This window comes from Polyergus mexicanus, unplaced genomic scaffold (genome assembly GCF_030449975.1).
Source record: "Polyergus mexicanus isolate NDT 795.1 unplaced genomic scaffold, iyPolMexi1.0 SCAF_10, whole genome shotgun sequence".
Classification (NCBI taxonomy): domain Eukaryota; kingdom Metazoa; phylum Arthropoda; class Insecta; order Hymenoptera; family Formicidae; genus Polyergus; species Polyergus mexicanus.
In genome coordinates, this window is record NW_027223330.1 from 103630 (window position 1) to 118831 (window position 15202).

The 15202-nt window shown below is 39.0% G+C and overlaps 1 protein-coding gene across 5 annotated transcripts; it reads left to right on the forward strand.

The window, feature by feature from the left end:
* Positions 1-38: 38 nt before the first annotated feature.
* LOC138937360 (monocarboxylate transporter 9) lies at positions 39-14604 on the forward strand. Of its 5 annotated transcripts, none has more exons than XM_070303551.1 (4): positions 39-589; positions 7901-10765; positions 10868-11153; positions 11250-14604. In XM_070303551.1, exons 2-4 carry the CDS (start codon positions 8441-8443, stop codon positions 11429-11431), a joined length of 2793 nt encoding a protein of 930 aa, XP_070159652.1. In that variant the 5' UTR covers positions 39-589; positions 7901-8440; the 3' UTR covers positions 11432-14604. The 5 variants fall into 5 exon arrangements, with proteins under 5 accessions (XP_070159652.1, XP_070159654.1, XP_070159655.1 ...); XM_070303553.1 differs by lacking the exon at positions 39-589 and adding an exon at positions 1344-1430; XM_070303554.1 differs by lacking the exon at positions 39-589 and adding an exon at positions 4143-4167.
* The last annotated feature ends 598 nt before the right edge of the window (positions 14605-15202 follow it).

Below are 15202 nucleotides of genomic sequence, written 5' to 3' on the forward strand. Positions count from 1 at the left end.
AAATAATTTTACGCGCCTACTTATTCTCTTATATAGAGAGAACGCGATGAATTGGTAGACGGGATTCGTGAGAGAGACGAGAATAAAATCGAGCGAGTGACCATCAGTGGCCAGAGGGGGCGGCGTGAGGTAACATTTATTGCGCGCGCAGTCACAATCGTAGTCAAAATTCACCCTTTGCTCGTGCTCGTGCCTCTCGTGCCTCGTGCTCGTGCCGTTGCCGTTACCGCTTGGCCGCGAGAGCAATACCGGAGTGCCGAAAGAGATATTATAGTTATATCAGCTGGTGTGCGTCATCCACGCTTCTCTCACCCGCGCTTTTCGTTCGTTCGCTCGCTCGTCGATCGCCGTCCGCGGGACGGGAGGGATTCACCGATTTCTACTCATCGCTTCCGCGAGAATCGCTGTATCTCTCTCTCTCTCTCTCTCTCTCTCTCTCTCTCTGTCTCTCTCTTTCTCTCTTCTTTTCATCTTACGTATCAAGTTTCCTCGACGACTGCCAACAGCGGATATCATCTTTTGCACGTATACCATGCAGGTCACCGCAGTTTTTTAGCATTGGCCCAGAAGACGGAGAACGCGAGCATCGGTGAGTACACGTCGTACAACAATATATGTTATCAATCGCAACTCGCATTTCGAGGATAGGATATATATATATATATATATATATATATATATATATATATATATATATATATATATATCGAGGTGATGCATCGCACGTTACGAGAATGTATATGAGCTTTACGGAATCTTCCTGCGCCGCGGATCAATAACAGCCGTTGCGTATGGTAACACAATCAGCTGATCGCCTGTGATCTCTGTCATATTGAATATATATATGTTATTTACGCTGTTCGTTCATCGCGCGCACAAATCTCTCTCGCTACCTTTCTTCTGCTCCTCGGATATATACATGGTGTTGATTAAATTAATTGGACCAAATTTTTATATCAGGTTTGATAAAACGCGACACTTATCGCTAACTGACAATACGAGAGTAAGCGGAAGGTTGAGGATAGGAGATTTGTGTCGATTTTGCGTAGCTTTTCTCTACCATATACAGTATTATTATTGCCACTTTTTAGCGTAATATAGCTCGAATAAATAATTTTGTTGTAAAAAATATTTTCTTCAAGTTTTCTTGGAGAATATTTTATTTTACGTTTTAAAAATAACGAATTTTTTTCGCGCATTTTGTTTGTCGCTCATTGTCTCTGTCGATTCGTAAAACTATTCACGATTTATCAGTGTGATTGAAATGATGTATTGTATTTAATGTGTAACGGAGAGAAGTATATATACTTATTGTTTACTTTCGTTTCTTTAGTGAGACACTAATTTTGCTAACATTGCATCGAAAGAATTTAAAAAGTAAAGATTCGTCGTGGATGCTGTGTCAATCTGATGCCTGACGCGCGTTTACGGTGAGTAAAGCAGTACCCAGATAAGGGCACAATGAAGCAAAGTATACGTGCGGAAGATGAGTAATGTAATCGCGTGTATATATACGTGTGTAGATTCCTTTATTATAATCTAGGCACTGCGTTTGACACGTAATTGATCGACGCATCTTTCACCCGTCTTCTTCGCCACTCATCGAAGTAGATACTTGCTTACTTGCCATCCTCTCGGTTCGTTTGTCATCTGTGCGAACGCTTTAATCACGTTTGGATAAAATCATCTTAATGACGAAAGCGGAAGATTTTGCGGTTGATTTATCGATGGAAGATTACGAGACAAATCCGAGATACGCGCAAATCCCGATCCTGGCGTTGAACAGAGAGATTAATTAGATAGCTTGGTGGTCGGGGATTCCTTCAAAGGAAGGTGGTACGCTCATCTTGCTCTATCATATAACGGTCTCGCGTGATAATTGTTCTGTTTATCTCTTTTGCCTCGCTAAATGTCCTACTCGGAAATCCACGTTTCTTTGAAAGTTTTCCCGGATTATATTGTCGTAAAAATTTCATAATCGTACGATTCGAAAACGATATTATATTTAATTCATCTTTTAATTACACCGGGATTTCCCCGATACAATGAAAATGTAATCTTCATAGCATTGTTCTTTGTCCGTTGTTCAGTTTTATTACGTCTCACAATTCTGTGCTTGATGGTAGAAATGGAAATAATTTTCTATCGCCAAGTAAGATTTAGCATAATTGATCAGGCAAAAACTGCCTCTCTTTAATAGATTCGTAGTAAAAGAAAATTGGCCTAATTAATTAAATAATTTGCTGAAAAACATATAAAGATAAGATATATCGAATTAATATCTATTAATTCTTATCTTTTGCACTATTCACTTTTATATAATATACCCTCTTTATATCGAAGATTCAATTTCGCGCTGCAAAATCTTTCTATTATACGATTAGCTATTTCGTTATCGTATAAAAAATGATATCTATTACATTGTAGAATTATGGGACAGAATGGGGGGAAGTGATGATAGATAATTTACTTGGCAACCTAAACGCTATCGTCATTCGGAAAGTAATCTACAATCTGTCGTTTATTACGTAATACGATGACGATAGTTTTCCAATTGCTTGTGGTTACAATTTTCAATTGTACAGAGACACAGAAGATACAGTTTCAACTTTACGCGCTAAATAATAGAAACCAGCGTATAATTATTAGGTGTACAACTTTGCTTCCGCCGTTTTCCTATAGATGGCTTTAGCGGTAAGTAGCGGTCGAAATAAATAGATCATAGACGTCGTGCGATAAACTTGGGCATCTGTCAACATAACCCCATAGAAACATTAGTCGATTTGTGTCCGCGTCATAAAGTTATTCTCGATTGAAATTGTCAGTTTACGAGCCAAATTCTCGTCATTTGCGGCAGGTTTTAATTTTCTGCTTCGATATGAAGAAATCTGCGGCCGAGGCTCATCGAATGCTCTCAAATACTTATGGTGAAGCCGCTATTAGCGAAAGAACGTGTCGCGAGTAGTTTCAACGCTTCAAGAACAGTGATTTTCACGCCGAAGACTGACATAGCGGTGGAAGAGAGAAGGTTCTCGAAGATGCGGAATTGGAGGCATTACTTAACGAAGACTCGAGTCAAAGTCAAAAAGAATCGGCACGATCATTGGGAGTGGACAATACTTTGAATCATAAATGTATAACCAGTTTCTTACGATAAAGCCTCGAACCTCGGAAAAAAAACGGCGGAAGCAAAGTTGTACATCAAATATATATGATTACTATATAATATAAAATATAGAATAAGCAGAGTGTGCATAAAATCGGCGAGAAGAAAAAGCTCACGTTTCTTATCGGTACGACTTGGGTGATAAGCTTCTATACATAAAAGCTATATAGTTATTCGCCACGTTGCTAGACTAAAAAGCGCTATAAAGATTGCGCATTTTATATATATATATATATATACTTTTTGCTCAATGTATAAATCGGCTATGTATAACGATTACGCAAGTAACAATTTTACAACGACGATGTCATCTTGTATTATATATCAATACAGTGTATCATGTGAGAATTGAAAAAGGGTACTCTCCTTTCATTTAACGCTAGAAATTGTAACTTTGATCCTTACCGCTATAGCTTATAAATGAAACATTATTTAAAAATTAATTTTTAAATAAAACGACTTAAACATGACAAATATAGGATTTTTATATTAATATACGTGAATTATTATCATTATTATTAAAATCAGCTCCTCGAGTCCTTCTATCGATTGTTTATTATCCTTGGAGCCTTTTGTTGTATTATTATATATTATTATATTGTCTTTTTCAATCATATATCTACAATATATTAATCATTTATGCATCAGAGTAGGATAGAAATATATACTTTACGTATTTATATATATATATTTATTCCAAATTATATATAAATCGGCCAATCAACGATTAGAGGATGTTTAATTAAAAGTATTAAACGACAAACGTGGTCTCTCTTGATAATCGCGAGACATCACGCGGCGCGAATCCTCGACAATCGCGAGGTCGCCGTCTTGGTGGTGAGCTGGTGGGTTTATAAGATCTGAAGACATAGTGACGTCATGACGAAACGCGTTCGAAGCCAATGGTCATATGTACATATCAAGGAGAGCGAGTAGCTATCAGTATTAGCCCGGTCATCTTCCAACGCCGATCGCACGCGCGACAAATATCCCGTAACCGAGTGAGAGATACTACTTTGATATTCGCGAAAGACATTATGTTTCGCGGACACGTAACGATGGGATAAATTGATTCGCGCACCATCATCTCTCACGAGCAGATTCGCGTCGTGGCGTGTCATTTATAATTGGACGCTCGTTCGTATCTTTTTTTTTTTCTTCTTAACTTTGTGGCTTAACACACGAAGAGAGGGAGAGTCGCGTCGAGTTGTCGCTATCGTTATCGGTAACAATGCGTGACAACGTGTTACGTTTCGCTCGCAAACGATGATATTTTGCGGGATCTGGAAACGTTTCGCTTCGCGAACGCGCGGGTGTTCGACCTCGTGCAAAGGCCAAGCGGTAACGCGCCAACGAACCGCGTGCTCTCCCCTATCTTCGATATTAGTTATGTATTAGTGAAACTCGACGCACGTCTGGGAAACCGATTCGAACCGAGTTGCTGCTTTGGGTGAAGCGTCTTCGATAAAGCGCGATCCTCCGGTGCACCACCGTCCATCATGGTTCGTTGACTCCGTCTTGCATTGTTTCGAGTGGGAAAAGCGCAAATGGAGAAAAATCGAATCGCCAACTCCAACGTTAATTCTCGATTATTTCATATATTTTTACCGCGTATCAAAAGATATTTGTGTCGTGTGTGTGTGTGTGTGTGTGTGTGTGTGTGTTCAAGTTCAAGATCGTCCGATCGCGCGTATTTATACGGATACCATATTTTAATTCGAATGAAGAGAATGAAAAATGCGGAGAAAAAAATGCATAGGACTCCAATAATGTCAAGGGTTATCGTGAGCTTTAATATTTTGTTGACGATTTGTCGTGTGTGGTGTGCATGTCGTGTAAAGTCCCCCTAATGTATTTCGCGATAAATATTTTATGTTACTTTTATGGTACCGGACAAATCTCCTCAATTTCGAAACTGTGAAATCACGCATCGCGCATTAACAGCGTCCATTATTTTGTAAAACCACGTTATTCGTTATCGATATAACGTTGGAGATTCGTGGCTAAGAATATGATATAAACCGTACAAACGTGTGTAGTCAAAGCGAGACGTAAAGTCAGTATAACGTACGATACATTGTCCTCGATAAAAGATGAACGATAACACAGTGTCCAAGATAATATAGTACGAAGACGCATTTATAAATACACACGAGCACGCGCGGAATAAGATATTAATTACACCAACTATACGCCACGTCGATTTTCCGACATTCCATATTTGCGTACGTTAACAAAGTTAGTCGCTGATACAAAAGAACTTTATTCATCGTCGTGTATTCATCGATCGATTTTCAAAGGGCCCGCGATAAGTTTCCAATAAGTACAAATTATAATAGCACCCCGTTTTATATACGCATATTCTTTTCGCATACCTTTCTTGATGCGCGGTCTTTTTTTTTCCCCCCCTTTCATTTCCGCATTGCCTTGTCAAGCAGGTTTCGTTGCGTATCCGGGGTTGCGTTCGCGTATACTTTTTTTTTTTTTTTTTTTTTTTTAATGATAGTAATATTAATCCCGAGCATGATATTTTACAATTATCCGAAAAAAGCTAGTTTCTGATGAAGCATCATTATTAACGCGACAACTATCGATGCTTCGAGCGAGTAAGAGCTCATTATCATGGCACATGATCTCAAGTTTGTTCTCCTTCAGTGGCGATAACGATTAACGAAGATCCAATTTCCCGGTCAAACGTTATTCCGTTCCGTTGACGATAAACCAATGCCTTTTAACGCCTTTCAACGCCGTAACGCGATGATACACCTCTGAAAATTAATTAATATCCACAGTTGTCTGACAGTAGCGCGATTCGAGGAATTATTAAATATATATATATATGTATTATTTAATTATAATTATTATTATAATTATTTAATTCGTAATTTGTTTTCGGTTAAAGCTATAGTAAAGATGGAAAACGAATGAAATACGCAACTATGTATCATGGATAACGTATTACGATGAAACCGGTAGAATCGCGACGCATTAATGCGGAAAAAAAAGCATATAAACGCCTAGCTGGGTTGAATTTAGATCGTGAACGTGCCCCGATTTGCCACCGTCCCATCGGGCAGAAAGCCAGGATTGCGCAAAATTTTCTCGGCCAAAAGGCGCTTGTCTCTTCGTCCCCGTAGCCGGACGATAAAAACGGAAGTAAACGTCTCTCTCCTTTCTGAAAAATCGCTTCAGAGTTTTACATTTCTTTAAAATAAGAAACGCGTCACAAATGATTTAAATATCACAAATGAATATTATATGAAATATTACAAATGAAATCATAATATACAGTCTATTACTTTGCATTTAATAAGTTATGTCGTGCTATATAAAACTAAAATCGATAAGAGAAAGCAATTCCTATGTGGATTAAAATTACAATCATTTTCGCGTTTGGTCTTATTCAAAAATGGCAAAAATGCAACTCGATCGAATAACAGTTTCTCGTTCACTTTTCTGCCGAATTCTCTAGATTTCGCGTGGTGAAGTTGCACGTAATAAAAAGTTAAATAGCCGTCTTCCTCCGAGTTAAGTAATCCGGCAAGATCTAGGTCAACGTTAAATCTACGTTTAGTTTTGACAAACACCGAGAATGGAATAAATCGCAAAAATTGACGAGTACCTATCGTACAACTGGCGAGGTAAACTTTAACGTAACGTATAATCAGTCGGATAGTTGTCGCATCGTATCAAGATCGATTTAACGGAGTTGAAATTATAAAATATGTTTGCTTAATAAAATACGTTTTGTAATTGATATTTCGTGAGCGCTATCTATATCTTTTTCAAGCTTAAAAATTTTAATTTTCGATAACCTTTCCCGATATAGATTTTCAAAATGATGCGCGATTTTATGATGATGATGAATAATCGAATATTTGACGACGTCAAATAAAGTATCACGATGCCGGTTAAACCGCCATGTTCGTCAAATTATATGGCGCATCGCATCGCGTCGTGATCCTTTAACGATTTAACATGATTATATTCGCGTTTGAAATTTGACTTCATCTAGTAATCTTTTAAACAAATTTGAGAACCAATTGCGAGACAGACGATTGCATCGAGGAGAGAGATCGAAGGTATGGCAGAGGAAAGGTATAACGGATCGCGCGATACACGCGCGATCATCGTGTTCGCAGCGTTAAATCCTTAAATTGATAGCAACTCGTACACAATGAGCTTCATTTATAATCGCTGACTCTAACTCGAGAGCTACTTCGGCCGGTTACGAAATGTCAAAAGCGAATCACGCCGAGTTGAGAGTGTCTTTGCCAAACATCGAACTTGGGACGTCTAATAATGCTCGAGAATGTTGCTTTAGCGAGTAAATATAGCCAAGCCGAGGCATTCTTTTTCCGCGACTGTTTGCGTCACTTTGATCGTATTATTATCGCGCGTTTAAGTACCGATGCGATATATCTCGTTTGCGAGAGATTCGATTTAAGCGGTACGCAGAAAAAATTTATAAATAAGATGCAATGGAGATCAATCAGTGGTACATTTTTAGAAAAAGGATGTGCTCGCATCTGACATTTTTTGCGTACAGAACGCATTTCTTGATTGAAACTTACAATCGTCGCAAACGGCGACGAATATAAACATTGTTTGTATTATCGTCTTTTTTTTTTCTTTTTTTATTAATCATAATTTTTATTACTAAAGAAACTTACTTGCACGCATCTTTTTAAATGCGACGCGCATTTATCGCTAATAGCTGGTCCTTTGTCGTAGAATACAAAGCGAGGACAGTACGTTTCGCCGCATGGGTGCCTGGGTTGACGATCGTTTCGTGGAGGAGGAGGTGGTCCCCGACAATCAAAGTACCACTTGGACTTGGAGAATTCGGAGCCACGATTGCAATGGTGGAGGGCCGCTGCATGGTCGATCAGGTGCCGACTATCAATCGCCAAACAACTTTACATCGATCTGGTCATCAGCATCCTTGTTACCGTTGCGCCGTCAGTTCACTAGACAGCTCTATGAATGGCCTTGTTTACCGTTGTTTAAGTCAAGGACGAAACTCGATCTTTATTGAATAGATCATTCCGTTGAGAACAAGAGCCGCTTGAGAAGCGTTTGTTTGCAAATACAGATATAGCCCAAGTTTTTTTTTTTTTTAATCAATTAATTAATTATTATTATTATTATTATCGTATTCGATTGTTTACATGTGTGTGTTTGCGTACACGTTTGCGAATTGAGATTGGTGTCGCGGAGTCAAAGATTGCATCACCCGGAAGTCTCATCATCCATATTCTTCGTTTCTTCAATATGGCCGAGTGGACCAAGTTCAACGATCGAAATAAGCTAAGTCGACTTGACGAACGAGGTAATAAGGACGATACAATCGTAAAGCAATCTTACACCGAAATAAATGACGATGAGATTATCAGCGAAGATTCGCGCGTGACAAATGATCGGAACGATCGCGATCACGAACGCAAAGAGACGATCGCGGATTCGAGTTTGATTCAGGAATTGGAGTATGTCAACGGTTTTCGCAACAATTCGGAATTGCTGAAAGGCTCATTAAACCAAGAAGAAGAAGAAGAAGAAGAAGAAGAAGAAGAAGAGAGATTCGTAGAAGAAGACAATCATCGTGAACGAATAGGGGAATCGGGCTCGAAAATACGTCGGGAAGCTTGTCAGGAGCTGAAAGAAATCTTGCAAAATTCGCAAAACTCACCGAAAAGACCCAACAGTCTTTATAAAGAAGACGCGTCGAGTCCACAGAAGCTGAAGAGCGTTTATAACGAGAGAGATACAATTTTTGGTTCGCCTACCAGGATACTATCGTCCAAGAGTCGCTTGTCAACTGAGAACAATATCGAGAAGCTCGCAAACGGCAAGTTTCCTAAGGAGGACAAGCAGCAACATCACGTGCAGTTTAACAAAGAGTCCAAGAAGCGACAGCTACGTCAAATATCTGAAGAAAGAACGCATTCGAGTCCGTCGATCTCTACATCGACTACAAGTAGTTTTGAAGATAATTCGAGCTTAGCACAGTTTTGCGAAGCGAGACCACCCGACGGAGGCTGGGGCTGGGTCGTTGTTGCGGCCTCCTTTATGGTAAACCTGATCGCGGATGGCATTACCTTCTCCTTCGGCGTAATATACGTCGAGTTTCTGAATTATTTCGGCGAGGGAAAATCTAAGACAGCTTGGATCGGCAGTCTTTTCATGGCGATGCCGTTGTTGTCGGGACCGGTGGCAAGTTTCTTGACTGACAGATACGGTTGTAGGAGGGTAACCGTAGCAGGTAGCATACTGGCGACGGCTGGTTTCGTTATAAGTTCCTATGCAAACTCCATGGAGGTACTCATCCTCACGTTCGGTATCGTAGCGGGTTTCGGTTTGTCTTTGTGCTTCGTCGCGGCGGTAGTAATCGTAGCGTACTATTTCGACAAAAAGAGATCCTTCGCCACCGGTTTGTCGGTATGCGGTAGCGGAATCGGGACTTTCATTTTCGCTCCCGTTACGCAGTATCTCCTGGCGGAGTACGGCTGGAGGGGAACTACGTTGATACTTGCAGGACTGTTTTCGAATCTCGCTGTATGCGGATGTCTTATGCGAGATCTTGAATGGACTACTATTAGAGCAAAAGCGAAAACTCAAGAAAGAAAAAAGAATCGGGAGAAGAAGAGATCCAGAATGCAGAGTTCCAATGCAGATTCTTTTTCAGCCACCAGCTCCGCGAATACGACCACACAAACGCCCCACGGCGATTTTAAAAGGGGTTTCGCGTCGGCCAATGCCATGATTATCGAGAATCTTCGACTTCAGGACGGCGACGAGGAGAGCGGCGAAAAGCTCTTCTCTAGCTTGGTTAGTTTGCCTACCTTTGTTAAAAACAGAGAGAAGGTACCTGTGGAAGTGCTGGAATTACTTAGCGCGAACAAGGCCGTTTACAATGTCCTCCTGCAAAATTATCCGAGTCTTTTGATATCGTCGAAGAGTTTCAGCGATTCAGGAGCGTTGCACGATCAGCTGAGTACACCCTCGGCACGATTTATATCTACACCGAGCCCATTAGCCGAGTTAAAGATTGAAAACGGTAAGGAGAGGGGGGATATGCGCGAAGATAATGACGAACGAACACTTGGCGACGAGCAACAGCGGAAATCGGTAGAACCGGCGTACTTATGGTGGCTGAAGAAAATCGATTCCGATACTCCCTTGAGGCGTTCCAGTACACTGGAACAAACAAGGAGAGTGCCTACCGCGTATCTGAATGACATCAGAATGCACAGGCACAGTCTGACTTACAGAGGTGCCATGCTGAATATCAATCGGTATCGTTTGAGAGCTTCTAGCTGTCCGGACATTTATAGAAACTCGATGACCACCATCGCCAAGACTAAGCTCGTCTGGTACGCCGGACTCTGGGAATTCTGGGACTTGATTGTCGACATGCTCGACTTTTCGTATTTCGCCGATCCGAGGTTTCTGCTGTTCGCTGTCAGCAATTTTCTCTTGCACACGTGGTACGACGTGCCTTATGTCTATCTAACGGACAACGCGATCGAGGTTGGATTCAGCGAGACGGACGCGTCTATTCTGATCTCGGTGATCGGAATCGCTAACATGGGCGGTGAGGTAAGCGGCCGGACAAAACGGAGAAAACAAAATAGCTAAATAAATCACGTTCCGATCCGATAGCTGCTTGTATAATAGTCAAAGTGGAACTTTTTATTGCAGATTTTTCTAGGCTGGGCCGGGGATAGAGCATGGGTGAACGCATCTATCGTCTATGCGGTGTGTATGGCGCTCTGCGGTGCCGTTACCGCTCTAATACCCATAGTTGTCAACGATTACTATACCTTATGTGCAATCTCTGGTGCCTTTGGATTATTCATCGCAGCGAATTACAGTCTCACCAGCATCATCCTTGTCGAGCTGATTACTTTGGAGAGATTCACGAATGCTTACGGCCTTCTGTTACTGGTCCAAGGAATAGCTAATCTTATGGGTCCTCCGTTAGCTGGTAAACGTTTTCACACACACATACACACACTTGCTTTTTTGCTTGTATTAGAAACACATTGAACGAATACTAAAGATGAACGGAATGATTTTTCAGGCTGGCTCTACGATATTACAGGCACATATGACCTCTCCTTCTACCTGGCGGGGTTGTTCATCGCATTAAGCGGCGCGTTGTTATTAGTCATGCCTTTGATCAATTTGTACAGAAAATGCCGAGGTAATGAATCCGAGGAGGGAACTGTCGACAAGGATTTTAATGAGATAGACAATGTATAAATATCCCGAATATATTTATTGAAAGAATAAACCAGAGACGAACTACCATTGTCTGCGATTGCTATTGCGCGACTGAAATCGCGATATCACAATAGAATTGCAACGCGACTTGCAAAAATTGCCGCAGGTATTCCTTAATTCCGTAGCAGTGTCAGAGTCCGCGATATACTGTACGAGAGTCGCTCGAACCGGCTGTGGTGTATTACATAGTTATAAGTTTGTGTCGAAATGCTCTTGCGAGCTCATCGACAATTATAGCGACAACTAATGCGAGCGACTCGAAGAGTATCATGTAAAATAAATCACATGTAGCAAATCGTGTATTATCAACGGATTCCGATGCTGCGTGATTATCTCTCTCCCAGCGCGCGCGCGCGCGCGGATGATTCTTCGCTGCTAACTTTCGCGAAGGTTACCAGGTCATTTCTAATCTCTTAGACATTGCGTAAAGGAAATTATTTCGAGAGTGAGTATAGTTTTAATATTTTCAATAGCGTAGAGTGATATTACGCGATATGGAGTAATACATTGTACAAATTAGAAGAACGCGCGCTGCTCGTGATAATTATATAAAGGGCCTGCTATGAGAGAAAAGATTCGTTATAAGCTATTATCATGTTGTCGTCGATATAACTTGCCGAAACAAATATACATTCTTAGTACTGTAACAATTACGTATAATTTCGAATCTCAGGATGTACTACCAACAATTGATACGTAATACATAGGTTCGAAATCGGCGCATCCGGTATGCCTTCTCTCATTTGCGTGTACAGAAAAATCGTACAGATTCTAACGCAGCGCATGCTTGTAATCGCTATCCCTTCGTCAAGTGCGTTGCGTATTCTGAAGCCAGATTGTACAATTGACGAGTTATCCTCTCCTCCCCTTGTATCCTCGATTAATGCAAAAGGTATTGTAAATTAATCACCGCAACAGATACTCTTTGTAATCATCATCATATAACGTGCATCCCTCGCAAAGGAGCTTCGCGAGTCACTCGTGCATTTAAAATAATTAATTCATTTAAATTTAATTTTAAATTAATTTCACTTAAATCAAAATGTTTAATTAATTTATATTAAATGTTATTCGTGTCCAGCTTAATTATCCAATCAGATGGAGATATCAAAGTATGTTTGTTTATAAGTTTTGCCAAGTAATCGCAAAATAGTACGTTACCCGGACCAAAAGTCGTTAGTCCAACGCAGACGAAAAATATCTCGTTCTAGTTTATTTCTTTCGCTTTTTGAATTTCTTTTACCGTTGAATGTAAGCAGGGCAGCAACCTCGTTTAAATCAATTTTTTGCGGATAGGCAATATTCTTATTGTTTAAATATTGAGGTAATTTAGAGAATAAGAAATGATACAAGTGAAAGATTTGTTGGCAGATTTTCTCATTTAGAGCGCGATGCACGAATTTCGTTTGAAACAACATATGTCTATAAAATAGGCATTTGTGTATAGCTTTTCTGTGATCATAAACTTGCCTCTTTATCAATTTTGCGAGCTACAAATAGACTACTACCTCTCCGTTACCATAGTGACATAGTGTATACGTACGTACATGCGTGTATGTGTTCTTTTTTTTTTTTCTTTTTATAAAATGTAATCTACGTGTATATTTGCATTTGTAGATTACACAAGCGATTTTTTTCTGTGTTATTAAAAAGAGGAAACAAGTAAAATAGTCACATGTCATTGTAGTGATTTTTGATTGTACATATAATAATACGATCGAAGAGACTAGTTATAAATTTAACGCGAATAGCATAATGGATTTATTGATAAAGAAGAGTTTTCATCGCTCTCTGTGTATGTGAAAAGTTTTAAGCGAAATGTACATTACTTGACGAAATTGAAATTGTATTGTGCATTCTGATGGAAATTAACATAAAATGAAATAGAGGTTTTCTAAAACTAGTCAAAATCGCACTACAATATTTTAGGTACCGTCGATTTCACACAAAAATTTTATATTCCAAAGATTTCTCTTATATATATTAGTATATCGTGATAGGGATGTCATAGGAGATACACGCGTACGTATAACATTATAATATACGAGGCCTTTATATACTACAACCAAATACGGAAAAATATTTATTGCTTTCAGATATTAAGAATTACATCGATTAGATGGCAGATGACTGATCGTATGAAACGAGAGTTTCGGATATTTTTTATTAGTATCGCGCGCATATAATAATCTAGTACCCGAAAGTAAATAATCGCAACATCCGAGATCGAAATTTTGAATTTCGATCAAGCATATTTTTTCGATTCTACAGATATGATTGTGATTGGTGTTTTATATATAATTGTGTCCGGTGCCAAGTCCAAATTATATGAATGTAACATAATTTTTTTCGCAGCATATGTTGCTCGCATTATATATCACACGCGTGTATAATACGGCACCTACGAAACGTATAAAGCAATATTTTAATATAAAAGAAAAGGAAAAAAAAGGTGTGTATTTCATATATTTCCGATATCAGGTCGTCGGCTTTTCAGACTTTGACGACTTTCAACGATAGTTATTAAGCGATAGTTATTAAGAGCAGGAGAATGGGACGCAAATAATCTATGAAAGAGTGTTGAAGGAGGATCTTTAATAGAAAATTGTCAATTGAATCCCAAAGAGCGATTCCTTCCAGCAAAAAAAAAAAAAAAAAAAAAAAAAAAAAAAAAAAAAAAAGTGAAAAAGTAACGAAGTACGAGCGTTTTAGCTGACGATATATAATCAGCATTCCACTTATTATATATTATGTAAGATTGCAAAGTTTTTTTAGAATTTTGGCATTCTACGAATTTCCGAAGAATCTTGAAAATACTATTATTCGATTATTAATTATATTTCCGACGATTTTAATCGCGTTAATTAGATCATCGTTATGATACCGATCTAGCGTGTCTCTATTACATCAAATACCTTATACGTACAATATATTGGCGCAAACCGTTACGGATTTCAACGCTCTTGTTGACTCTTAAATATTTAAAAGAACGAGTCTATGATTAGTCTTATACGTGTATACATAAATTCTTGATCAATGCCGATTCCTAAAACGACGCGACGCGTCGGTTCAGTTTCACGTAAATCATCCTCTCATGTATTGGAAAATATCTGAAGATGATCCGAATAAATATTATAGTGGTTTCTCGACAACACTTACGATTTATTTCGTAATAACGAATTCCACATTTCGCATTTTACATACAAACTTTGTCATTTATAGTAGAAATTACTACAGAATATTACAATAGAAATTTGTACACAATAGAAATTGCTAAATGAAAAAAAAAAAAAAAGTTTTTTTTTTTTTACTCGTTCTGTATTAAAGAGAATTCTATACTGAATTTGGATTAAAAGTAATATATACTGCGAATCAAGTGCGTATTTGAATCATCGACAGGCGATGAATTGTCATTGACGTCGGGTGACATCGGGTGACGTCGGGTGACATCGGGTAACGTCGGATGACGTCCGATGGCGTCACATCGCGTCGCATCGTGTTGACACAGTCGAGATAATTTTATCGATCAGTCGTTTATTTTCAGATATATTTTTCTGTGCGCTCTCTCTCTCTTTCTCTCTCTCTCTCTCTCTCTCTCGCCGCGAATAAAAAATTTTTCATTGGATATCGACAAACTGTCAAAAGTGATATAAATGATACGTGGAAAATTTATATACATATATTATATAAATATATTTAAAAAAAAAGATTTTCATGAAATACTTTAATCGCATATTTCATGAGATTCAA

Bases quoted from the DNA above. Each gene is read 5' to 3' on its own strand.
- LOC138937360 (XM_070303551.1), top strand. From the start codon at position 8,441: ATGGCCGAGTGGACCAAGTTCAACGATCGAAATAAGCTAAGTCGACTT. The intron at 10,766-10,867 runs GTAAGCGGCCGG...TTTTTATTGCAG, and splicing joins TCGCTAACATGGGCGGTGAG to ATTTTTCTAGGCTGGGCCGG. The intron at 11,154-11,249 runs GTAAACGTTTTC...ATGATTTTTCAG, and splicing joins TATGGGTCCTCCGTTAGCTG to GCTGGCTCTACGATATTACA.